This window comes from Chinchilla lanigera, unplaced genomic scaffold (genome assembly GCF_000276665.1).
Source record: "Chinchilla lanigera isolate Chin_1 unplaced genomic scaffold, ChiLan1.0 scaffold00114, whole genome shotgun sequence".
In the NCBI taxonomy this organism is placed as follows: domain Eukaryota; kingdom Metazoa; phylum Chordata; class Mammalia; order Rodentia; family Chinchillidae; genus Chinchilla; species Chinchilla lanigera.
The window spans coordinates 5321028-5346216 of NW_004955515.1; the positions used below are offsets into that span (position 1 = coordinate 5321028).

General features: G+C 35.8%; 2 protein-coding genes across 4 annotated transcripts in view; one reads left to right on the plus strand and one right to left on the minus strand.

Annotated features, from left to right (window-relative positions):
• Cenpp (centromere protein P) overlaps positions 1–25189 on the minus strand; it is a 228091-nt gene that overhangs the window by 100771 nt on the left and 102131 nt on the right. The gene's annotated exons all lie outside the window — the stretch shown is intronic.
• Positions 1047–24688, plus strand: Aspn (asporin). Its single transcript, XM_005408906.2, has 8 exons — positions 1047–1300; positions 8564–8845; positions 9852–9964; positions 14062–14275; positions 15553–15663; positions 20160–20253; positions 20896–21034; positions 23564–24688. The coding sequence occupies exons 2-8, from the start codon at positions 8593–8595 to the stop codon at positions 23759–23761; spliced, it is 1122 nt and encodes a 373-aa protein (XP_005408963.1). The 5' UTR covers positions 1047–1300; positions 8564–8592; the 3' UTR covers positions 23762–24688.

Below are 25189 nucleotides of genomic sequence, written 5' to 3' on the forward strand. Positions count from 1 at the left end.
GGCTGAAGTAGCACCTGAGCTATGTTGAGGGCTGGCAGTACAGGAGTGCTGAGGTGACACTTATGATCAGATTCAAGGCCCAGGGACAACTGTTTTATTTATGTGTGGGGAAGATGAACATATGGCTAGCTGCCTGCACATATGTGACACAAGTATTGTCTCTATGGGTGTAACTGTGCGACTCTTGAGAATGGGGACAACAGATTCTTTATAAAAGGAGAGATCAAGTTCTGCTAACACACAAAAATGCTCTTTGGAAATAGGCTGGCTCCAAATCCACAGAACAATCAGGTGATCTACTGGGGTCACCCACACTGGTGAGTCTTTGTTCCTAAAGTAATACAAATTTGTATTACTTTAGGAACAAAGACTCATGATTATGTCTCAGTGGATGTGGGGAATTAGGCAATCTCTTGAAGTGAGCGGAAAATGGGACACAAATAATGATTCTTGTCTCAAACAATGGTATTTTCTCTGCTCTCAGGTCTCCTCAATAGCAGTGAAGGCACAGCCAAGACTCTCTTACAGTGGGAAAGCCGCACAAATACTGGAAGGAGTCACCTGGCTGCATATGTGTGTTTACACCACACCACATGCTGTGCCCAGGGAGCAGCTTTTAGGGTCTGGTCTACAGTTCCACTGATATGCCTATGGCAGAGTTAAGAGCTTTTGCAAAAAAAATCTTTAGAGATGCTTAATGTCATAGCTTTGGTCATAAGGAGACAATAAAAGCATGGTTCCTTTCTTAGGTACATTAGAGTTTGGGCTTATACTTCTATACTGTTGGGATTCTGCACCAAGAGTGATAAATATTTTATGAGTCTATTCAGGGTGACTTCTGAAATTGTAATTTATTTATAAGTGTTTATTCACTTACAAATTTCATAAAGTATTTTTTTTTCAAATCAGGTACTTCTTGAGTGTTTCTAACTACAATTTTAATGGCCAGTTGCCATGCATTATTAAACTCCTCTTTTTCCTTCCAAATCTTCCAGTAGACGTCTAGAGTTTAGCTAGAAGTTTTGGCTACGGTACAAACAGTGATGGAAAACATATGAGCAGTAACAAGTTTTAATCTTGCTCCTCAGTACTAACATGGACTAATCTGTGGAAGCAGTTTATTCCAGTGTCACCCAGGGTGCAGCCACACAAGGGGCTGTGTTGAAGGGTGTTTTTTCTTATAAATGAGGCACTTTTTCATCTCTGTTTCTTAAACGTTATCTGAGAACATTTACCTTATAGACAAGTAGTACAGGGTGGATAAATTCTACTTTCAAGAGAACTACTCTCTTCTGACAAGGTATGTTTTCATGTTTTTCTTACATGTACCAGTGTACAATTCCTTTATAGTCAATACTAAGGAGACACTAAAATGATTAATAAATGTTTGTAAATAATATGGTAAAATTTAAAGCTTTTCTCTATAGTTTCTAAAAAATCAATATTTAAATATAAACCTAAATTTGCAGCTAAAATTACTCTAGTTTTATGCTTTGTAGCTAATAAATTTTAAATATAATTATGTGCTTTTTAAAAAGCTAAGTGAAAATCTGTTATGCTTTATTAGAAATGTTAACATGATTGATTTTTAAAATTTGATAGAGATGTTCTTCTAGGAAAATAACATTAAAAAGTACTGATAATGAAATCTAGAGTGTTACAAATATATTAAATGAAACAATATTTCTTTCAAGGTCTAAAGCTATGATATTTTCTAATGTATTTTTAAAATATCTGTATTATCCAAATGTCATTTTCACTTACAAATTTGAATGTATTTTTTCCCGATAAATTTACTTAGGCAATGAAATGGTACTAGACAGTTAAAATAGAAATCAACCTAATTCCAAGAAAAAATTTAACCAGTTCCATATTCCATGTGAAAGATTAGGAGTTTCTTTTAATAAAATACAGTCAGAATTTAACACACTGAAATATTTCCTCTATCCTTTTCCAAAGTAAAATTTTTACTAAATCTTGCATTAAAGAATTAAGCAATGTATTCAGTAGTCTATTCTCCAGTAATCACAACAGAGCATAGCATTCTTCATGTTCATCTGTTCAGAGGTGTGGCAGGCAAAAGGCAGCCACATGCTGTTGAGACTGAGTCATAAAGAACCTGAGGGGTTTTATCATTCTAAAAATAAAGTAGTTTTACTTCCCATTATTCAGAAGATGAGGGGAGAGAGAGAGAGAGAGACGGACAGAGAGAGAGGGGGAGAAATCATCAAGTCCACAGTCACATAAAAGCAGCTTGATGTTTTTAGTTTTTGGCATTAAGCAATACAGTGTGGTAGTGGGAAGAAAGGAGATTATGCAGTCTCCTGTTTCATTTAACCATTATATTCAAATTGAATATTCTAATACCTGATCTGAGGTTTGAGACAAAATTGACTAACTTTACAAACACAAGTGTTAAGGCATTGCAGGAAATATAAAGTCAGAAACCCCAGTTTTTTGTTTTTTAAAAGCTAGGTTGCTAGACAGATTTTTTTTAAATGGTGAAGAAAATCCCCAGTATATAAGGAAAAGCATACCAAAGTTCTTTAATCAGAATGTTATCTACACTTCTAAGGTAAAATTAATTATTCTCTAAACAAAGTGTTGTTTTAAAAGTATCAGTGTCCATGAACAAATCGTACTGCAAATAAGTTTCCAAATGCATGCTTGGACTTTTAACTTGATACCTTACAAGGGTGTGCCTTGATTGTACCCGCATGTAGTCTGCATGCTTCCTGTGAGACATGTGGAGCATATGCTGTCACATTTACACAGTGAACCCTGCAAGCAGTACCCGCATTCAAGGCAAAAGGAAAAGTTGCCATGTGGACCTTTAAATCAGGACTTTAAAAGCGCAGTGACTTATTTACCTAATATAGTCTGAGAGGAAATACCATTTCACTTAGACAAATTTTCCATTCCAAGTTTGTGAACTACTTAAGTGGTAAAAGGGAAGCTTATATACTTAGCTACATCAAATCCTGTTATGAACATTTATGAAAACCTGGCTGTCTCATCCAGAGGAAAGTCTGTTTATTATCAAGACATAACTAGGAGATGAAGATCCATTAATAGAGGCTATAAGCACAGGGAACAGCAGCACCAGGAAGGAGAAAGAAAGCTGCTTCAGCTCTGCTGCTCCAGGGAGTTCTGGTGGCCTGAAGCCTTTGCTTCTTCCTCTATAAAGAGAGAGCACCCTGGGAGGAATGTTTCAGGGGCCTCTCTTCACTTTAATGGGCCATGATTTATTAGTAACAGCAGCAGCCCTGGAATAATATTCCAAATAGTCTTCTGATTAAGAGAAACTTGATTCCAAAATCCAGAGCTTTCTATAAGCAGAAAACACTGGCAAAACTTCTAAATCAGGGAAATATTGAGCCTTCCTCAGAACAAGACATAAATATTTTTTAAAGTTTTAAAAATAGCACAGTCTAAATGCTGCCAAAACTAATAAAATTGAGCATGAACCATATTAAAGTCAAATTTTAAAATAAAATGGAAAGATCTATCCTCTAAAATAACAAATAGTTAATAATACATATTCTCTCTATTCTTACTGCATAGTAAGAGAAAGCACTGCTATGTAGTGTTCCCTTCTAAACATTCTAGTCTATCTCTTAGAAAACAACTGCAGCAACAGGGAGAGGCATAGGCCTACAATGGGGCTTACCAAGCTGTGGCAGAGACCCAGCCATGCCAGACAGAGTGTGAATGATCAAGTCCTCAAGGAACCAAGGTTGGCTTGACTCTTTCAGTCCCCAAATGAAGACTTTTCTAGCAGCCACAGTTGGGTGACAGTGTACAATGAGGCCTTGAAATGGTATGTTTCCCATGAGTACTTTCATCAGAGCTATAGAAGAATGGCAGGCCAAAATGTTCTGCAACCTTCACCACCAGCAAGGGCTTTCAACTAACTAGCAGGCCCAGCTGTCACAGGGAACAGCCCATCTACCCTCCACTGATCAGCAACTGCAGCGCTGCCCTATCCTAAAGCTAGCAGGCAGAAGTCTCGGTTTCCCATTTTCATCTTACTTCAGCTTTGAATAAAGGCAGGGAGGCTTTCATGAAATTTGTCAGCCTAAGAAGATAGAGAAATGGAGGGATCCTGCTACATGTACTAGGGACCCGCAGTGGGCTGGTAAGATGTGGAAGAGAAGCACTGTTCTGTTTGTATCTTCTCATTATCCTCTCTGCTCCACATTCTGCTTCTCACACCTGAACTGCTCCACAGCCTAAACCTCCAGACAGCACTAGGGGAGCCACTCCTCAATCACTGAAGCAACAAGGCTGAACAAATCTTGTGGGACTCAGCATGTGGCATGCACAGCAGCAAAGCCAGCCCTCACTCCAGCTGCCAGGCCACAAGGAAACCAACATGTGTTTTTGGCATCCACTTTGGAACTCTTTAACACATTGCCATTGTTACACATAATTTTTTTTAAGTTCCATAGTTCTTTCTTAGTTCTGTATTTCAGGTACATTATGTGTTTGTTAGTTTTTTTCTGTTCTACACCACAGAGTTAAAGCCCATACAACTCAAAACTTCTATGAAAAAACACTTAACCAACAAATTGAAAAAAAATCATTAAAATCTGCACTTCCTATAGATCTAAAAATGGGGCTAGTCCTCAAGAAACTGTACACTCCAAAATACTTTCCTGCATAGGTGTTTTTGTTTAAATTTAGGGCAGATAAACAAGGATAGTTTACACTAGAAACCTTTAGATCTAACATTTGTGACAGTGGTCTAATGCTAAGGAAGGGGTAGGAAAAGGCCGAAATACATATGTAGGACCGATGTAAGGAAGATTCTGTTGGCAGACTGATATTTAAAATATGTTAAAGCAACATAATTTTTTTTTGGTACTGGGAATCGAACTCAGGACCTTGCACTTGCTAGGCAGGCACTGTGCTGCTGAACTATATCACCAGCAAGCAACATAATTTTAAAAACTAGGCACAAAAAGAAAAAAATGTTTTACTCAAAATTTGACCATTCTTCATCCTGGGTATTGTATACTCTATACTTTTCATATTTTTTTTTGTTTTTATTTTTGTTTTTCTTCCAGTACCAGGAACAGAACTCAGGACCTTGCACTTGCCAGGCAGGCACTGTGCCGCTGAGCTAAATCCCCAGCCCCTACTTTTCATATTCATGTATGATTTTATAGATGTCTAATTCTAGTGGTCTACAGTGAGTAAGGGTTATAAAGAGAAAAGAGGCACCTGGTAAAGAACATTACTTTCAAAGCTTTGGAGACCCACATCTAGTGTCAAAATCACCTCACTTATAGAGTCAATATATACAGTTGACATTGTCTTTTACTATTCTATTTACTAATTTAGGCTTTTCTATTCTTAGTTTCCCTACCAATATACCTGACATTCAAATGTTAACTTTAACAATCCCATAGTTACCTGAGAGGGGCTGACTAGGGGTTGTGGACATGCTTTGAGTATGGAGGTGGAAGAGAGCAGAGGAAGGGGAAGGAGATGTGCTCTGCCCCACTATTCAGCATCCCAACATCATACCTGGGCACAGTGGGTGCTTAAGAAATGCTCGTTGAGTAACTCCAGCAACCTCAAACTAAGCCAGAGATAGGACCTCAAATGACACTAATCTTGTGTCTCATAGCCAAGGTCAAGTATAACTGTGTACCCTGGAAGAAAGAGCTAAAATTTATAAACATTAAAGAATAAACCGTAATCAGGAATAAGCTGTGATTCAGCTAAGGACCAAGAACTGAGTTTCTAGAGAATGAGTATTTTGGAGATTGAATAAAAGCTGGGTACTAAACACTAGGGAGCCTGGACCACAGAGAGCATCTGAGGTCAAAAAGCATAATGACTTAAAGGAAATAGGCAGCTGAGAAGCAGAGACAGGAACAAAGAAATACTGAAAGTGAAGTCCAAGTGACCTTCACCAGGACCTATATCACAATTTCCAGAATGACCAGTAGGGAGGCCCTACAGCAGCCACAGGAAAGCAGTCACCACAGCAGGTAATTTTCACCACCAGGGAATTAATCTCAGCACAAGCTCTCACTTGCATGCATAAACCTGTGAAATGATTCTGTTGGCAGACTGATGTTGGCACACATTCATTTCACTCCATGCCCTCCCCATCCAGAATAAGTTCTGAGGTAACAATTCCAGAAAGGAGACAGAGGTGGGAGGATAGGGTTGGTTTTAAAACAGGATTCAGGATAAGATTATTAAAATATAAAAAGTTTTCCTCATTTTTATATATATCCTGTAATCTCTTTCCTATGACAGAGACACCAGACATATTTTGCCAGTGCTAGCCAGCTCCCCAGTGGGCAAATCACCACTCAGAATTTTAGAGTGTATAAAACATTACATAAAGTAATTATTAGGTTAATAACTAAAGGTAGGATTTTCTAACAGTGTTCTGGTGATTAAAACAGACACGTGATATATAAATTTGTACTTTAATTCATCCACCCATTTATTTATTTTTTTATTTTAAAGAGAAAAGAACAAAAACAAAGACAAAAACAAAACACAAAAACTATAAAAATACAAAATTTGAAAACAAGATGATAGGAAATCAACACTGATTGCCGTATTACTTATTGTTATCTTCAAAGTAGTTGCTCAGATTATCAGATATAGGTATGCAAGATTGATCAAACCATTAAACATTAACTGTTCCTTTCAATAAACCAATAGAAATTAGTAGTACAATTATTGTGTGTGTGTGTGTGTATTATTTCCCTTCCTTCTTTCTTTCTTTTCTTCTTCCCCTCATCCCAGTTGTTCTTTTCTATTAAATAGTTTCTTTCCCTTTCACAATATCTATTGTACCTTTCAGTTTATTTACTCTTTCAGGTTCTTATACTAGGAAGACAATACAGTGTTTGCACATGCAGGTCTGATTTCTTTCTTATTCTTAAATCAAGGAAAAACCATGCCTGTAGAGATGCTCAAGCAGATTTCTGGGAAATAGTTACCAACCAAGATAACTGAAGGTAGATCTTCCTGGAACTGGCCCAGCTCTGACTGGTTAGAAGTCTCTCTCAGTCACTGGTGGTAACTCACTCAGTTACTTCAGTAACGCAGTCCTAGCGCACTGTTAGGTGACTGAGACTGTAGGACATTCTGGGGAATCCTCTGCTGTGGCAATGTACAGATGCTCTCCTGCCAGGACTTGTTCTAACCAACAGATAGCTCTAGGATATGACAATTTTGGATTTCACAATATTTTTAGTTTTTGAAAATTTCTCAGAAAGTATAAGTTGCACAGGTGATAATTAAGAAACTATGCTATGTAAATATACATGTAGGAATACCAGTCATCAGATGGCAAGGAATCTGTACTCTGAAGATTTTCATTAGTATATTCCAGTTTTGTGGAATCTTCAAACAAACAAACAAATAAGTAAAAACAACCCAGCTCCATCACAAGCACACAATCAGAGGTTGTAGAAAATGAACAAAAATAGAATAGTCTGGACATAAGATAGTTTGGATCAGATATTAGACAGCAGAACAGATTAGAAGGAAAAAGATCCCAGGGACATTGTGGAAAAGGTGACCAACAATAAGTGTGAGAATGTAGAGGGCAAGGAGAGCTAAGCTAAGAAAAATTTGCATGTCATCTCAGGGGTGCCAAGGATATTCCTTTTAAAGGCTCATAGATACTAAGGCAATGAAAGGACTTAGCAAAAGGGTTAAATCTGATAATCTGTTTTTAGAAAAAGTTAAATTTACTGTTTATAAAGTTATTACCCATTGTAAAATTAAAGGGAAAAAACACAAGTCATCCATAGATTCCACCACTAAAGTTTATCATTAATCAAGCATACTTGTGCCTTGGGCTGGGGATTTAGCTCAGCGGTACAGCGCCTGCCTGGCAAGCACGAGGTCGTGAGTTCAATTCCCGATACCGGGAAAAATAAATAAATAAACAAAAAACAAACAAAAAACCCCCACCCATACTTGTGCCTTTTTTGTACTTTTCTAACAGGGACTGATATTTTTACATATAATTTTTATTGCACAAAAATAATATTGTCTATTTTTAAATATTTTTGCAAGCAGATTTTTGGGATCCAAAGTATTTCATGGAGCAAATACATCCTATTTTATCTTCCTATTCCACTTTATTTTTTTGTTTGTTTGTTTGTTTTTTTGTTTTCCCAGTGCCAGGAATCAAACTCACAACCTTGCACTTGCCAGGCAGGTGCTGTGCTGCTAAACTAAATCCCCAGCCCCCTATCCCACTTTAATTACTGGAATTATTTGTAATTTTTTCTAGTATATATAATTTTGTGATGAATGTCTTTGTGCACTTAGAATTATTTCCTGAGACTAGATTCCAAAAAGTAGAATTAGTGAAAATATAAAGATATTTTTAAAACTCTCAATGCATACTATACTGAATTGCTTGTCAAAAAAAAAAAAATTGTAAGTTTACTCCTCAACTACCTATGAATGGGTAAGAATGCCATTACATTGTACTCTTGCCAGCACTGAGAAATGTATAGCTGCAGAAATTATATCTGTTTAAACTCTAACTTAATACTCAATGTCTGCTTAGTCCTAGATCAGTCTTCTACACAAGACAGCATGAAAGAATATGTGCTCTTAGTGCTCTTGGCTGTGTGTTCTGCCAAACCCTTCTTTAGCCCTTCACACATCACACTGAAGAATTTAATGCTGAAGGATATGGAAGACACAGATGATGAGGATGATAATGATGACGACAACTCTCTTTTTCCAACAAAAGAGCCAGTATATCCATTTTCCCCATTTGATCTGTTTCCAACATGTCCATTTGGATGCCAATGTTACTCACGAGTTGTACACTGTTCTGATCTAGGTAAGAGCATAAATCAATTTTGTTTTAATCAAAAAACTGCTATTCTGACAAAATTAAAATGGGAAAAGTCATCACTAAGTTTAAAAATCATTCTCATTGATTGTATAATACTTTTTTTATTTAAACGTTTATGTGGAAGCTGGTGCACGCCTGTAGTCCCAGGTATTCAAGGCTGAGGTGGGAGGATAGCAGGTTCAAGGTCAGTCTACAAAATGGAACTGGCTTATTATAAGAAAAATAAGAGGGCAGAGGTAGAATGCATGCTTGAGGCCTTGAGCTGCATTTGCAGCACCACCACATATACACGTACATACATATTTAAGTGGAGACTACATTAAACTGCAAAGTGCATCCATGTTTATTCCAAAAACTCAGAACACAGGGAAACAGTGGAGCTGTCAGATAGAACATTTCTTTCTTTCAGATGCTAATAAAGAGTAATGCAGGAATAAATACTTATAAATCAAAAAACTTATGAATAAATGAGGGTTGATTACTTACAGGAAATGGATAAAGTTTTTGATAATATACATGAGAGTAATTTATCTATTTTCTAAGTACAATGTCTACATTTTGAGTCTCCTTAAAAATCATCAAGACCCATATGTTTCCACTTCTCACTACTACAGTCTAAACAGCTGCATACAAAGCTGGTATTCTTCAACCAAAAGTGCATCACATAAACTGTGCTTTAGCTGTCTGTCAGCTCTTTAGGCCCCATCTTACCCCATTATTTCACTGTGGAGTGGTATTTTACAGATTCCTTGTAAAAATAAAAGAGTTACTTGAATGGTCCTGAGACTTTTCTAAAAATAATGTTTGTGTCATCTGTAACAACTATCAAGTCCTCTGTTAGTGAAAACCATGGATTTTAGAGTGTATATCTCTATGATATTAGTAATCTCAACTTCAGTACAACTCTGTAGCATATAACTGTGGATATCTACCATATTAGCAATCGAGGCTTCTGCAGAATTCTCTAGTGTCTGTAATGTTTATTTCTCAGGTCTGACCTCGGTTCCAAGCAACATTCCATTTGATACGCGAATGGTTGACCTTCAAAACAACAAAATTAAAGAAATCAAAGAAAATGACTTTAAAGGACTGACTTCACTTTATGTAAGAATATATACTTTTATTTTCAAATGTTTAGTGAAAATCTATCATTGCTAAAATGATTATATTGTTTTAGTATAAACAAGTCTACTTTTCTATAGGTGAAGTATGACAAAATCCTTGCATTCAGTGATGTTCTGGTTGATTAAAAATTATAGAATTTATCCAATTAATAATTTAATTCATTTGATGTTTATTGAATAATAGCCAGGTTAAAGACAATAGGCTGAGATTTTAATGGTCCTTAATGGGTTTAAATATAATCAGGTATCAAAAGTCACTATATAATGCAAGCACCGCACTGTTTCACTAGTGTAAAACCTGGAAGAGTTAATTTAATTTAAAGTAGGAGGCATGATAGACATTGTGAAATGATGGGAAAACACTCAAGGGTAAAGGGCAACTGGGGTGTGGGAAAAGAGAAGGGAATGAAGGAGAAATTTTGTATGTATGTATATACAGGATAGTTAACATAGTTGTTCTACTGTCTTCTATTTCTTTGCTGAAAGAAACTGTCAATGAGTCCTTGATTGATCAATATTGCATGTCTCTGTTTTCATGAGAAACCATTGTGAAGATATCAATATGTAATACAACAAGCATTGTTAATTTCCTACCACTTTGTAACTCTGTATTGTCTGTACTGTTCTTTTGTTATTTTATAAAAGTTGTCTGTTAATGTTTTCCTCCTTTTATTTTTAAAATAAACAAACTCACTATATAGCAAATTAAACAAGAAAACATTTATAGCAATCATTAGCATAGAGCAGTGATGTTTTAGACACCAAGTGCCCAAACTGTAATCCCAAACCCATTTATTTATTGCCAAGTGGCAACACTGCAATTAAACACGAATACTGAGGTTTTAGTTTAAAAAAACAACTCCTACATTAAATCTTTTGTTTTAAAAGAAAAACAAAAAGTGTGCCATATGTTCGACACCACTGGTCTAGGACATATATATATATTTAAAGCAACTCTAGAAGAGTATACATTTATTTTCAAAGTGATAGTTTACTTATCTATTAAGATAATCAGCATTAACACAGTAGATCCCAGCAAGGGTTTACTGAGCTTACCCCACTAACTCCAGAGCACACACACTTTTGGGGAACTGTGAGGCATTATTATACCATTAGGGGTTGAAAATAAAAAATGTATGTGAGTGTGTACATGCACATAGATATGTGCGTAATTTTAAGAGAAAAGTTAGAAACAGAGTTTCTTACCAGTTCTTCAAACCACATTCAATTTAAACAATCACAAGATTAACAGCTAATGTCATACTTAGTACCAGAGCCATAAAAAGGTTTTAAATTAATTTGTCATATCATAATTTTATTATAGTTTAGAATTATTACAGAGACTAGGTCCACATGTATTCCTACTATTGACTGGGAAATGAGAATCTAAAAGGTTTCAGGAGCATTCTTAGGCTTCTTCAATACTCTCAGTCAAATTTTATATGGCATTGTATTTCAGGATGAATATTCTGGAGTCAGGTAGACCTGGGCTCTCAAATCCTGACTACCAGGTATTTCACAATGGGGAACAGCCTTACTTTCCTCAGCTTTAAAAGGGGTATAATGATAGCATAGATCTCATAGAGTGGGTACAAGATTAAATAGGCAAATGCATGAAAGATGCTCAGCAATTACAGGGACCTCCAGGCTGTTAATGAGCAGAGTGACCCAAAGTGCTAATGTAAAGCACTTTATTTTGAGGCAAGTCTCCCTGTGTGACCCAAGTTAGCCTCAAACTTATAGGTTCAACTTATCCTCCTAGCTTAGCCTCGTGAGTAGCTTGGGCTATAGGCATATGACACTGTGCCTGGGTGTAAAGTAATTATTAAAGTACATTCTTATACTTGAACTGTAGATATATTGCATAACTACAAGACATTTATTTAGTATCACTTATGAGGCCCATTTTAAAAGAGAATCAAAATGTTTCAGACTTTCTATCAATCTGTTATGTTTCAGCTGCTTACTCAGCAGTAGGGCTCGCACACAAAGGATGATACATTTAGAGAGGGAGAGAGATCCAAGAACACTCCCAGGCCTCTTAGCTCACTTCTCACGGCTATACAGACACATTCATCAAGACCTGCTGTCCTACTAATGCACACACTTTTCTTCTGTCCTTGCAAAGAACCACATTTTTAAAAGGATGAATTTAGGGCTCTGTGATAGCCAATTCCTCATATAAAAGCCAAACCAGAGTACAGCTGCCCTGGTGTTACTCTGCCAACCTACTGTGCCAGGGCAGCACTTAATAGCACTGCATAAAAATCTTTGCTCTTGTTTTACCACTTATCTTCCTTTTATGCATCTTTAGCCATCCCAACAGCATGTCTTAGCCAGGGGAAAAAAAAGCAAAAAAAAAAAAAACAAACAAAAACTGACCAAAGCCGTGTGTACTGTGGCTGGATCTCACTGAGGCACATGCTTGTTCTGGCCAGGGTATCTCAGACCATCACTTGCAGGGTGATGGCAGGCAAGACATTTTTCTTCACTGCATCCATCTGTGCATTATTCAAAGGAGAACAATAATTTCTGCTAATGTTATGTGATAGAGGCAAAATTCACAAACATCTTTTTGTCCTATCAAATTATGAACCCGCCTTTATTTTCAGTGTAATTAACTAAAGGAGAACATGCTGGCAGTTGGCATCACTCAGAAAGGAGTTTATTTTGACAGCTGGCAACAAGATGTCATTTTCCCTTTTTTACTAGACTTAAAGTTCCTCAGGTGAAAGAAGCTTTTCATAGTAGCAGTATGTCTAGAAGGAAAGTGAGGAAAGAGAGTGAAGAGCAAATGTGCTAATCCAAGTGTACTGGGCAGCCAGAGTGTGTATTTCTGCTACAGAAAAACAACAACTGTGAGAAATACCAATATGGCATGTTAAATCAGTTTGAAAAGAAATATTGCTGTAGAACAGAATTTTGGACAAAGTTAACAAGAGAATTGAATCCTGACCTGCTCCTTAAAGAATTCAGATAGTGCGAATTATTAGAGGGACAAAAAGCTCTTAAAATTGCTAAGTATCTTGCCATCATCCTTGGTAAATACTGAAAATTCATTCCGCACCAGCTGACAATGAGAAAAGGAGTGAGCTACATTATTTTGCAATAAAAATGGTTATGAGAGTGACTGAGACCCAGATGGACCAGAACTTTCTCGGTTTGGGTCTGAAAATTTAATATCGCAGATTCTTATAGTCCCAGTAGACCAAGATGAATGGTCACATGGTAGCCATGAGCCTTGAGACATATTACAAAGAAGTTGGTCTCTGCTAAAAGCACTTCACTCTCTGGTGAGATTTTCTCTGAGGGTACTGTCCTATAGCCATAAGAAATATCCATAGAACTGAGAAGGTGTGGGAGTATTTGTCTGGATCCATTATTATCTCCCCAGTGCCTGAAAATATGCCAGAACACAGAAGGTGCTTTGTATGGCATTTTCCTAACAGGCCTGTATTCTGGGAGAAATGATAAACAGTACTACACAAGAAAGAAGTGAGGCTTTCAAAGTATATAAAATCCTATGAAAACACATTTGGTATGCAATAAGCATAATAGGTATATATTATTGTATAATAAATTTGTTTTAAGAAAAGGTAATATACCATTGGTCACTTCCATGAGGAGTTGAGTAATGGTTGAAATCTTAACCATGTGAATGTACCACCCACTCAAAGATAAAAAAGATGAGTATGTATCTAAACTAAAGACACAAAACCAATCATTAAAGATTTACACTGCTCCAACTCAGCAGTGCATTTAAAATGTTTACGGTAAGGGGCTGGGGATTTAGCTCAGCGGCAAAAGCGCCTGCCTGGCAAGCGCAAGGTCATGAGTTCGGTTCCCGGTACCGGAGAAAAACCAAACCAATAAAAAAACAAAAACAAAAACAAAAACAAAAAACCTAAAATGTTTACGGTAATACTGATTTTGTTAAAGCTTAGAATGCATTAGGAAATTTTTATATGGTTAATTACACAAACGACATGTCATATTATTTCCATGATTAATTATTGTGGAATATCAGTAAATCAAACCCATTTCCTAATATTATGTAACTTGCTATGTTTTATGCAGGCTCTGATTCTCAACAACAACAAGCTAACAAAAATTCACCCTAAAACCTTTCAAACTACAAAGAAGCTGCGAAGGCTGTATTTATCCCACAATCAACTAACTGAAATACCACTTAATCTTCCCAAAGCATTAGCAGAACTTAGAATCCATGATAATAAAGTTAAGAAAATACAAAAGGATACATTCAAAGGAATGAATGCTTTGCATGTGTTGGGTAAGTTTTTCAAATGAATGGGACATCTTGAAATTAAAATCAACAAGCAAATGTACAAGACTTTATTACCATTGTTAATTTATAAGGATAATTTCCAAAATTAATGTTTGAATTTTTGCTTCAATAAACCATTTGTAAATCAATTAAAATGTAAACAAAATTCATAGCACTTAAAGAAAATACGGTCTTTAATACTGTGTCTTCTTGAAAGTCTCTTTTGAAATATCTAGTGTGATTTTTATTTTTGGAACTGGATCCTAATTAATAAATCTATGTTATTGTTATTTAAGGATGGTATTTTTGATGTTTAAATATTCAAATATAACGTATGAAATTCATTCAGATAGTATATGAAATGTAAACCTTACATTTGGTTAATTTTTTTAAGATCAGTGATCTAAGATGGGCATGGTGGTACACACCAGTAACCCCAGCACTCAGGAGGCTGCGGGAGGAGGATTGCTATGAGTTTGAGGCCAGCCTAAGGTACACAGTGAATTCAAGGCCAGCCTGAATTATAGAATGAGATTCTAACTCAAAAAACCAAGACCAAAACAAAACAAGAGATCGCTGGTCTAGGCAATTTTTTGTTGTATATTTTAACACATTCCTACCAGCTTGAACCACCAGTGGTACATGCATGACTGTCCCATCAGGAGGCATGGGACATTCCCATTGGGTGGTACAAGCCACCTGTTGGGACAATCATGCATGTATGACCCTGCTGTGAATGTGCTAAACCCCACTGAATTTTACTTCTAATACTCACCATATAACTATGCCATCTCCTCACAATATCCATCCAAATGTCCTAAACAAGATTCTCATTCACTTATTCATTTAATTCAATTAAGTACTTGGCATTTAACCAAATAGTCTCTAACTAGCATTTTCCCAATGTAATCTGGTAATCATGTAATTTATAGGTGACATGATTAAAAAGAAAGTTTAGGAAATAAAATAAAAAATACAAGCATTTTTAATTATATGAAGGTTGACTTTTTTCTGCTGCAATATTACTACCATAAAACTTTTATTGTGGTCACTACTACAGGAGAAAGTGAACCTGCTACATATCTTATTGTACAAAGTACAAACTGATACTTTTCAGAGGCTAACTAGAGGGAGAACAGAACAATAGAAACATAAACACTCAGTGAAAATGAGTGTGAACAATGAAACTCACATGTCTTGAAATATTCTTAGGATGTGTCTTGCATAGTGAGTTTCCTTTCCGTATAAGGTATGTGTGCTAAATCAAGTCATTTTTTCCACAGAAATGAGTGCAAACCCTCTTGAAAATAGTGGAATAGAGCAAGGGGCATTTGAAGGGGTGACAGTGTTCCATATGAGAATTGCTGAGGCAAAACTAACCTCAATTCCTAAAGGTTTGTATTTGCTTTAAGATAGTCATTTTCATTTTCTTTTTCTTTTTTTGTTTTTTGTTTTTTGTTTTGTTTTGTTTTTTCTGGTACCGGGAATCGAACTCAAGATGTCACACTTGCCAGGCGGGCGCTGTGCCGCTGAGCTAAATCCCCAGCCTCTAAGATAGTCATTTTTAAATTGTCACCTTTCAGTGTCTATTAAGTGAAATGGTGTGAACTGTACAGTATGCATTGCCAGAATCCCACTACAATTAAAAATCTTTGTATCGATGTATCTGGACAAAAGAGTATGAAATTTAGCATTTTTTTCACATACATGTAGAGAACTATATGTAATGATTTTTTTATCTTATGAAAAAAAGTAAAACAAAATTTCATAACAAGATAATAGGAAAATACCAATAGTTGATACATTGCATATTGTTATCTTTAAAGCAGTTACTCAGAGTACAAGATATGTGCACAAAAAATTCTCCAAACAATATTAGCACAACCTTTTCAAAGAACTAGGAGAAAGTATAACTATAGTTATAGTATAGCTATAACTATACTATAGTAGTATAGCTACCTTGTATTTTTTTTCTTTTTCTCTTCTTTCATTTTCTCTTTCCTCCATCCTAGTTCCTGTTTCCTTTAGAACAATTTCTTCCCATTTCACAGTTTCTATTGCACATTTTGGACCTTATTTACTTTTTTAGTTTCTCACACCAGGAAGACAATACAATATTTATACATGTGAGTCTGATTTATTTCACTTATGAGTATGATCTCAAGAAAGCCTCAAGTTTATCCTTTTATGTAGTGACTTTTGACAGCATTAAACTAATTTTAATTAACATTAAAATGCTGAAAATGTTTAAGAATAAATATTAAGAAGCAATGGATTTTTTGTTTTCTCTTTTCTGACATTTACTTATCTACATCTGTTATTCTGTGAAGTATACTTGTCATTCCATGAGGTACAATAGAGGTGGATAATTCTATAGAGAGAAAAACCTCAGAAAGCTAGATGGGGCTGACCCTCATCACCAGCTGTGCTGCTACAGCTGCGGTGCAGCCAGTTAGGCCAGATGGGGGCAGCCAGGAATGGATGTGCCATTAGGTACTCTGAGCCAGCCTCTTCCCAGGGGAAGAGAGATCAGTGTGACAAAACACAGAAAGATTTGAGGAGTGTCTGGCTATAGCAAGTAATGTCTCATGACACCAACCTTACCATGAGGAGCCCTGAAGTCTTTGTTTGGGCTTCTTAACTTTGTTAAGATGACCAGTTTTCTAAACTGTTACTTCCAAGATCCCTGCCTGGTGACTAGCTATAGAAGATGACTTTCTTGGAATTCATGCTCAAAATCTTCCTTTCTTTGTCCCCATGGATCATGGTGTCTCTGTGTCTGTCTCTTTCTCTGCTTTGATGACTACTTGGTTCAAAAATAACCCACATGATTAATAACGTTTTCACTGCTAAAAAGCCGTTTGTTTAGTGAAATTCTGCATCATTTCTAACGTTCTTTATTCTTTTTTAAAAAGCTCATAAAAATGTGCAACAATAAAAGCAGGAACTTTATCATAAAAACTTCTTATAAACACTATTCACCTGATCCAGTGATTAACAAAACAATGTCACATACAGAATTTAAGATGCAGAAAAGTTATTATTAAGTAGTGACCTTTCACTTAGGTGAAAGATGAAGAAAAAGTAAAGTGGGAAGATAATTTTTCTAACATGAAAGACACATTAATCCAGAACTACATCTATAAGAACTAACTTTACTTAGAACAATGACAAAAAACCCCAACTATATTCAATAGGTTAAATATATAAAATCCCCTTCTTAAAAGGAAGCTGCAGTGGAGTAAAGGGAAGTAAAGACAGGAGAGGTATGAGGAGCCGCACTTGGAGGAGGTAGTCCATTCTTTACGCTCACAGATCAGAGGGCCACTCTTTACATTCACACTAGTGGTGTGTCCTTCACTGAAAAAACACTTCAATTAGAATTTCTCTTTAAATTTCAAAAAATGTCTTAGGTTTAATGTCTTATGAAGCTTTTAAATCTTTTCCAAAGCCTAAGGAACACTAAGTCTTCAGAAATTTAAATTAGAATAAAATCTTTCAAATTATATTAACTACCACTTCAATATCTGACATTCAGAAGCCAGTTTTTTGTTGTTGTTTTTATAACTTACTAAGATGTGATGACTAATTGCTTGCCTGTCACAATTCTATCAGTGGATGAAGGGACAGACTGCCCCGGAGTCCTTATTAGGAAGCATTAACAGAAAAAGTGAAATAATATCTTCTTTTTCATTTGGGAAATATTTGAGAAATTTTAGTACATGATCACACTGTGTGTGTGTGTGTATGTGTGTGTGTGTGTGTGTGTGTGTGTTTTGTGAAGGTGGTGGCAGTGGTGGGAAGCACCCATTTGAAAATAGGGTGGGAACAGACGTTCCTATATAAAACAGCATGCTGATATTTGTTGGCAGTCATTGAGCTTCCCCCAGAATCAGCCTCTGCTCATACCAGTCTTCTCAGCTGTGTTCTGCTCTTTTCTCTGGGCCCTTAACTTTCCTATGTTCTAGGGACATGTGGCGCCTGAAATTCTTCACATCTTCTTCCAGAGATACCACTCTTCTCTGACTTCATATGTTAGAATGGACTGGCATACTATACCATCGATTTTTCTAGTAATTTTTGTATGAATGATGATCTCAAAGAGAATACAAGATATTTGAGGGAAGAATCTTTTGTCTTACATATTGGAGGGATTATTATAGTCACTCCATAAATATAATTCTACTCAATAAGCATTTTTTAAAAACAGAAACTTCTGAGTTTCTAAGGAATTATTTTCTTGTTCTTGAGTTTACTTACTTTTAAAATTCAAAGTACACTCTGGAATCAAAATTAATTCAGCCACGATGACTACTGACACTCATAAGGATATTTCAATTATCTTCATTAGTAATTACCACTAACCCAGGAAGGAAATATTGCAGCAAAAACTGAAAAGAAGAAAGCTTTCCCAACTAGTCCCCTAAAACCTCTGGCTGACAATACATCGTATATAGGACTAACAAAATGAAGTTTGATTGAGTCTTCTGGTCAGTCTCTTCCACTGTAGCTTCCATATATCTGGAAAGGGCTGAGGTCAGAATATGCCAGTGAAAAGAGAAAGATGGATATTCACTGGGCGCCTGCCAGCTGCCAGGGCACTGCAGAATCACTTCATAATTTATTAAACAAATAAAAGTCCTACTACTAATTCAAAGAATAAATACCACAATGGATTAACTATCTGGGACAGAGTAAAATTCTTTGCTTATTGTGAAACAACAACAACAAAAAAAACAAAAAACCTTCACTGGTCACCCCTGGACACTGCATCAAAGAAAGAATCAAGAATTTTAATGCAAACTATATTAGTAAATAATTAAATAATTATGACTCTTTAAAATTAAAAAATTTAAAAAAATTAAATAATTATGAGAGGAAATCATTTAGAGGTGAATTCTGGCCACTAAAGCCATAAAGAATAACAAAATCCAGATAGTCATCAAAGCCAGGCACAGTGGCCCATACCTATACACCTGGTTGAGACAGGGACTGCTTTTTCCCAGGAGCTTGTACAGCCAGCATAGAAAACATAGGGAGACCTCACAAACAAACAAACCAACCAAGCAAGGGACCAGTAAGTCACCACTTTCCGATTACTGATTAAAGAATGGATCAAGACAGCATCCATCAATGAATGCCAAAACCATCAAAGGTGATCTACTTAAATCTGATTGTCTTTGGATCTGAGGGCCAGGACATAAGAAATAAGGGTTTAGGATCCTGATAAATAAGATCATTTGGACACTGGCAGCCAAATCCACAAAATGAATGTCTCAAATCTTCAGTCTCAAATCAATACCTGAAAGAAATCAATAGGAAGGACTATGTTGTAGAAAATGAAAGATTTTAAAAGAGATAAATATCAAAGTATTCTGTAAACTTTACTTGGACCCTGACCTAAACAAATTAACTATAAAATGATCTATATGAGACAACTAGGGTAGATCAGTATTAGATGATATCAAAGAATTATTGCTAATTTTGTTGACATTAATATTGGCAAGGTGATTAGTGTAAAAAAAAAAAAAAAAGAAAAAGGTGACCTTATGTATTAAAATTAGATACATAGTGAAGCACTCACAGGTAAAATTACATTTATGTATGGGATTTGAGTTTAAATACTCCAGCAAAGAAAGACATATATATGTCAATAAATAAATGGGGTAGATGAAGTAAAAGTGGAAAAAAGAAGCTAGGTTGAAGCTGGATGACAGCATGGTAGTTTACAACAATAATTTGTATTTTGTACATGGTTGAAAATTTTCGTAACAAATTTTCTGAAGTAGATACTTAAAGAATTATTTAAATCCATAACCTAAAACTTGACAATAAATCGTCATGAGGAACAGCCTTACTTGATCTAACAACATCTTTCTTTTATTATTAGACTTACCATCAACTTTATTGGAGCTCCATTTAGATTTTAACAAAATTTCAACAGTGGAAGATGAGGATTTTAAGCGATACAAGGAACTGCAAAGGTGAAAGTTTCCGAAGTCTTAATTTATCTTTAGTATATGTTTGTAGTATATAATAATCACATTCACTGTGGGGAGTTGGTACATGTATATAACACAGCAAAATCTTAATTTAGAAATAGTAGCACATAGGATTAAAATATTACTGAAGCTTCTTAGAGAATGCGCATAACAGCCCCAGCTGAGATCATTACTGTTGCTACTACAGAGTGTGAAAGAAAAACTAGAAAGAAGCACTGTTATTACTGCCTATGCTAATGGAAAAGGCAAAGGAAAGCATATTTTGTAAATTTTCTCTTTGGTGCATTTAGGACAAATAACATTCAAAGTGTATATGTGGGGGATGGGGTTACATAATGAAATAGGTTATTAAAGCCATGAAAACAAGAGACAGAGGTACATGCCTGTAATCCCAGTTACTGAGGAGGGTGAGTCAGGGAATTGTAAGTTTAAGGCCAACCTGGGCAATATAGTGAGACTCTGTCTCAAAAAAAAAAAAAAAAAAAAAGCCAGGAACCAGCTTTCTGTGACCATACATGAAAATAGGATAGGCTTGTATTCTAAGTAGGACTGTGATGTTTTCAGCAAACTCTATCAAACCTAACCATCTGCATAAGAATTGATACCTTTTATTATGAATTTTAGGTTGGGCCTAGGAAACAACAGAATCGCAGATATTGAAAATGGAAGTTTTGCTAACATACCTCGTGTGAGAGAAATACACTTGGAAAATAATAAACTTAAAAAAATCCCTTCAGGATTACAGGAGTTGAAGTACCTCCAGGTAAAACACCATACTTGTGTCTGGTCGATACAAGCACTTTTATAAAACATATTTAGTATTTTTCAAACAAAGATCAAGCAAGCTTCAGGAGTAATTCAGACATCACAACTCCCCAAGTTACTTAAAGTGTTTCACCAGATAGGAGAGCATCAGGAGAATGGGTTCAAAAAGCTTTCCCCCAAGAAGCTCAGGTTTCAGTATCCAGCTTCTCAGTCTGAAGCTGCTGAGGCACTCACAGCAAAGATGCCAACATAGCTAACTTCAGGTTTCTATAGTTTCTAAGGCAGGGTCAGATGTCCTTTTGTTCTGGACATATCTCAGAGGTCAGAGCAAGAGAATCAGGATCCATATTTTCACTGTCAATATGGTACTAGGTTGGCAGTGGGTATGCTTTTTAAAACACTTGTAATTAACTAGAATTCACTATTTGGAGCATCAAAAGCTCGCACTGGGGTGGAGATATAATTCTCCAGCATAGAGCTTATCTAGAATGTGGAGGGCCCTGGGTTCCATCCGCAGCACCATGAAAAGAAAAAAAAAATTTACATTTCATTAGTTGCTGTTCCTCCTTCTTAGAAACTTTTTCCTTTCTTATCTCACATTTCTTAACTTGCTGGCAGGGTCACATAAAATAAAAACAATATTTTTCACATAATTCTAGGTTTTTCACAATCTTTCTGATTCTCATTTAGGGACCTCTGATTAAGAATCCCTGCATGGTATTACTTCATCTTAATCCTTTTTTCTCATGAGCTCCCCTTGCTACACAAAGCCTTATCTTCCAAATGAAAGATACATGAGAATAAAATCAGGCACTGAATACTGCGTTAGTCATCTTTCTGTTGCTGCCATATACAACTTCAAGGACAAAGGTTTCTTTTGGCTCACAGTCTCAGAGGTTTCAGGCCATGGACTGACTGGCTCCAAGGCAGAAAGATCACGGTAGAAGGTATAGCAGAGGAGAGCTGCTCACCTTGTGGCCTCCAGGAAGGAGGAAGGGTGGAGAGTAAGGAGGTGGAGACAGGAATGTAGCCTTCCAGGTTACATTCCCAGTGTGACCTACTATCTCCAGCTAGGCCCCATCTCCGAGTAGCAAATTACGCTATAAACTCAACAAGCACTCTGCTTCTTTACATGTCTTTCTCATTTATCTTTAAACAAGTTTTGCTCATTGCACTCACTGGAGACAGCCATCAAAGCATGTGCTCTGTGCAGATGTGGATCATGGGGTAACCTACTGGTCTCTGATGTTTCTGATGGCAGCAAAGGACATCTGTCAGCTGTAAGCACATTCTGGTCTACTCTATCTCAAGCCTACCTTCCCTGATCTGTACAGCTCAGACCTCAGCTTATCGTCTCTTATAATCTCTGTACTCTCATTAGCATCTTTTTTAATGAACTGAAGCACACAGATGACCACAAATCAAAAGCGTACAATTCAGTGAACATCCACAAAGTAAACACACTCATGCCCACTGTTTTCACTCACAACAATCTCATGTTATGGAAAACATACTTATTGTGTTCCTGAGCAACAAGGGAAGCATGTAAGGGATTTGTCACAGAATCCCACAACTGATAGAGCACAGAGGAAAGTTGATCACCAGACAAAAACATTTTAGAATACCTAGATTCTGCGGGATGATAAAGGCAAAATCTTTTTTTTTTTCCAGTCCCAGGAATCGAACTCACGACCTTGCGCTTGCCAGGCAGGCGCTGTGCCGCTGAGCTAAATCCCCAGCCTGGCAAAGTCTTGACTAAAGGTCAAAACCAGTATTTCAGCTTTGCAAGCAAAAGGCTCCTACTTTTTAACCTGTCAAAATGCTGTTAGTAAAGCAGCTTACTTTTATTTCCTAGAAATCTCTCTATTATTGCAGAAGGCCAAAAAGGAATAGAAAGGCTGATCATGGAAACAGAAGTTTCTCATTCTTTATGAGTAATGATTCAAAAGACATTTTCATAGCCTTTAAAATTGGCATTTCTTCATCAGTGCAAAGGATTCAACTATTAATGCTATATTACAAATATGTGTTGAAGACGTTGACAAACGGATTTTCTATAAAACTGCATACCAAAAAAAGCAGTTCTACACTTCTCTACCTTACCACAAAAAAAGTGCCAGCTAATGTTTCCTCATCTTAATATACTGAGTTGAATTCATGGAGCACTGAATTTCATTCCTCTGCTCACTTTTAATACTTAATTTTAACTGTGAACCACTCATGCCCACTTGAAGTAAGTACATGCGGGGGGAGGCAGACAGGGTGGGGTGGAAAAGCAATGTGGCGAGCTGACCAGGTAGCACACTTTGGGTCACGGCTCTATTCTGTGATACACAACCCCTGTCCTAGAACACTTTCTTTTACAGTATGGGAGCTCAAATAATTATGTTACTTAATAGGTATATACAAGTACATTTAAGTGAAAATACAGATGAATAATGCAACAAATACAGAATATAAAAGAATATCTTTCTTTTACATTTACTGGGTATTTTAAATCTATTCTCTTTTTTTTCTACTATAACAGATAATCTTCCTTCATTCTAATTCAATTGCAAAAGTGGGAATAAATGACTTCTGTCCAACAATACCAAAGATGAAGAAATCTCTCTACAGTGCAATAAGTTTATTTAACAACCCAGTGAAGTACTGGGAAATACAACCTGCAACATTTCGTTGTGTTTTGAGCAGAATGAGTGTTCAACTTGGGAACTTCAGAAAGTAATAATTAATAATGTCCACTCAATTTAAAATTCAAAAGTTCTCTCATTTGGAATACTTGAATGCTATTAATAATGGTAGAAAAATCCATATGTGTAGAAAAATCTGTCCTACATGGTAAATGACAAAAAATTTCAACAGAATTTTGCCAATATATTGGTATATAAGGATTAAGAGAAGTATCTATTGTAGTTTTCTTTTGCATAAAGTGATTGTGCATAAATTGCTTGCCTAACCATTCCTTTCTCAGTAAAAAGTCAGTATTTAACCCTTTGTTATCTAGTCCATTTTAAAAAGAACTGTACTGTAAACAGAATGATTGGCTTAGCAGCATTTGTGCTCTTTCCTTTGTTAGAAAAACAAAATTGACAAGGACAGCTATAAGAAGAGTATATTATACTATTTTGTTCTTTAATCATTTGAGTAGTACTGTAATATTTCTGATCATGGTGAAGTATGATTTGAGATAATCATAATGAAATTCTCATGTGTTACAGCCTGTCTTTTATGTTTAAAACTATCTTCTTATAATAAAACTTTAAGTATTCATTACCAACTCTATAGATGCTATTAATAAGAGCTGGTTTTGGGGCTAAAGCACACAGGTTTCTTTATATAATTATTACCTGATTATAAAACCTTTGTAAAAAAAAGTGAGTGTTTATATAAAATATTACTCACATTTTTATTATCAATTATTATAAGCCTTAAATAGCACGTCAATTGTTAGGTTACATAACAATGTCACCTCAACTCCAAGGAGTATTTTCAGGATGTCCCTTTGGAAGATCTAGCTTGAAAGGGTCTATGTGCTATGAATTCTATATTCATTTGTCTTTTCAAATACATACAGAATGGATAACTCAAGAAACACAACTGAACTGGTACAGCATCAAATAAAACAGACAAAAACTGAAAATTCTGTACAAAAGTTGTGAGTAGTCTCTTTTTTTATTGGCATTCAAACTTAGAAAATAAGGAAAACATCATTAAAAATCTTGTTTGAAATAAAAGAACTGTGCTTTGGTTAAATTCTTCTTCTCCTGCCTAGGAACATAAACTTTTTCAGAAAACTCTAATTTATAGACAACATTTATTAAAGCAGCACTAATGTTTATTCTTTTTAAAAATTAGTATAAACTTTATTTATGAGATCATTACTAATCTCCTGCTCATAGACTAAAAATTAAAAAGAGAATATGTTATTCTTAATAACAGTACTATAATACACTATGTAATTCCATCCTATGAAAGAAAGTCACATTTATTTAAACTCTTAAAGACTAGACTTTAATTGTATTTGAGATAGGGAGAAGACAATATTAAAGATATATAAGAATTAGTGGAGGGTTTGGATATCAAAGTTAAGAAGGGCAAAATAAGGTCTCTTTTTCCCAGAAGAGTATTCAGCTTTGGCCCCGTTAACATTTGG

Excerpts from the sequence above, each read along its gene's own strand:
- Aspn (XM_005408906.2), top strand. The coding sequence starts at position 8,593 with ATGAAAGAATATGTGCTCTTAGTGCTCTTGGCTGTGTGTTCTGCCAAA. Across the intron at positions 8,846-9,851 it reads TGTACACTGTTCTGATCTAG|GTCTGACCTCGGTTCCAAGC; the intron begins GTAAGAGCATAA and ends TTTATTTCTCAG. Across the intron at positions 20,254-20,895 it reads CGATACAAGGAACTGCAAAG|GTTGGGCCTAGGAAACAACA; the intron begins GTGAAAGTTTCC and ends TATGAATTTTAG.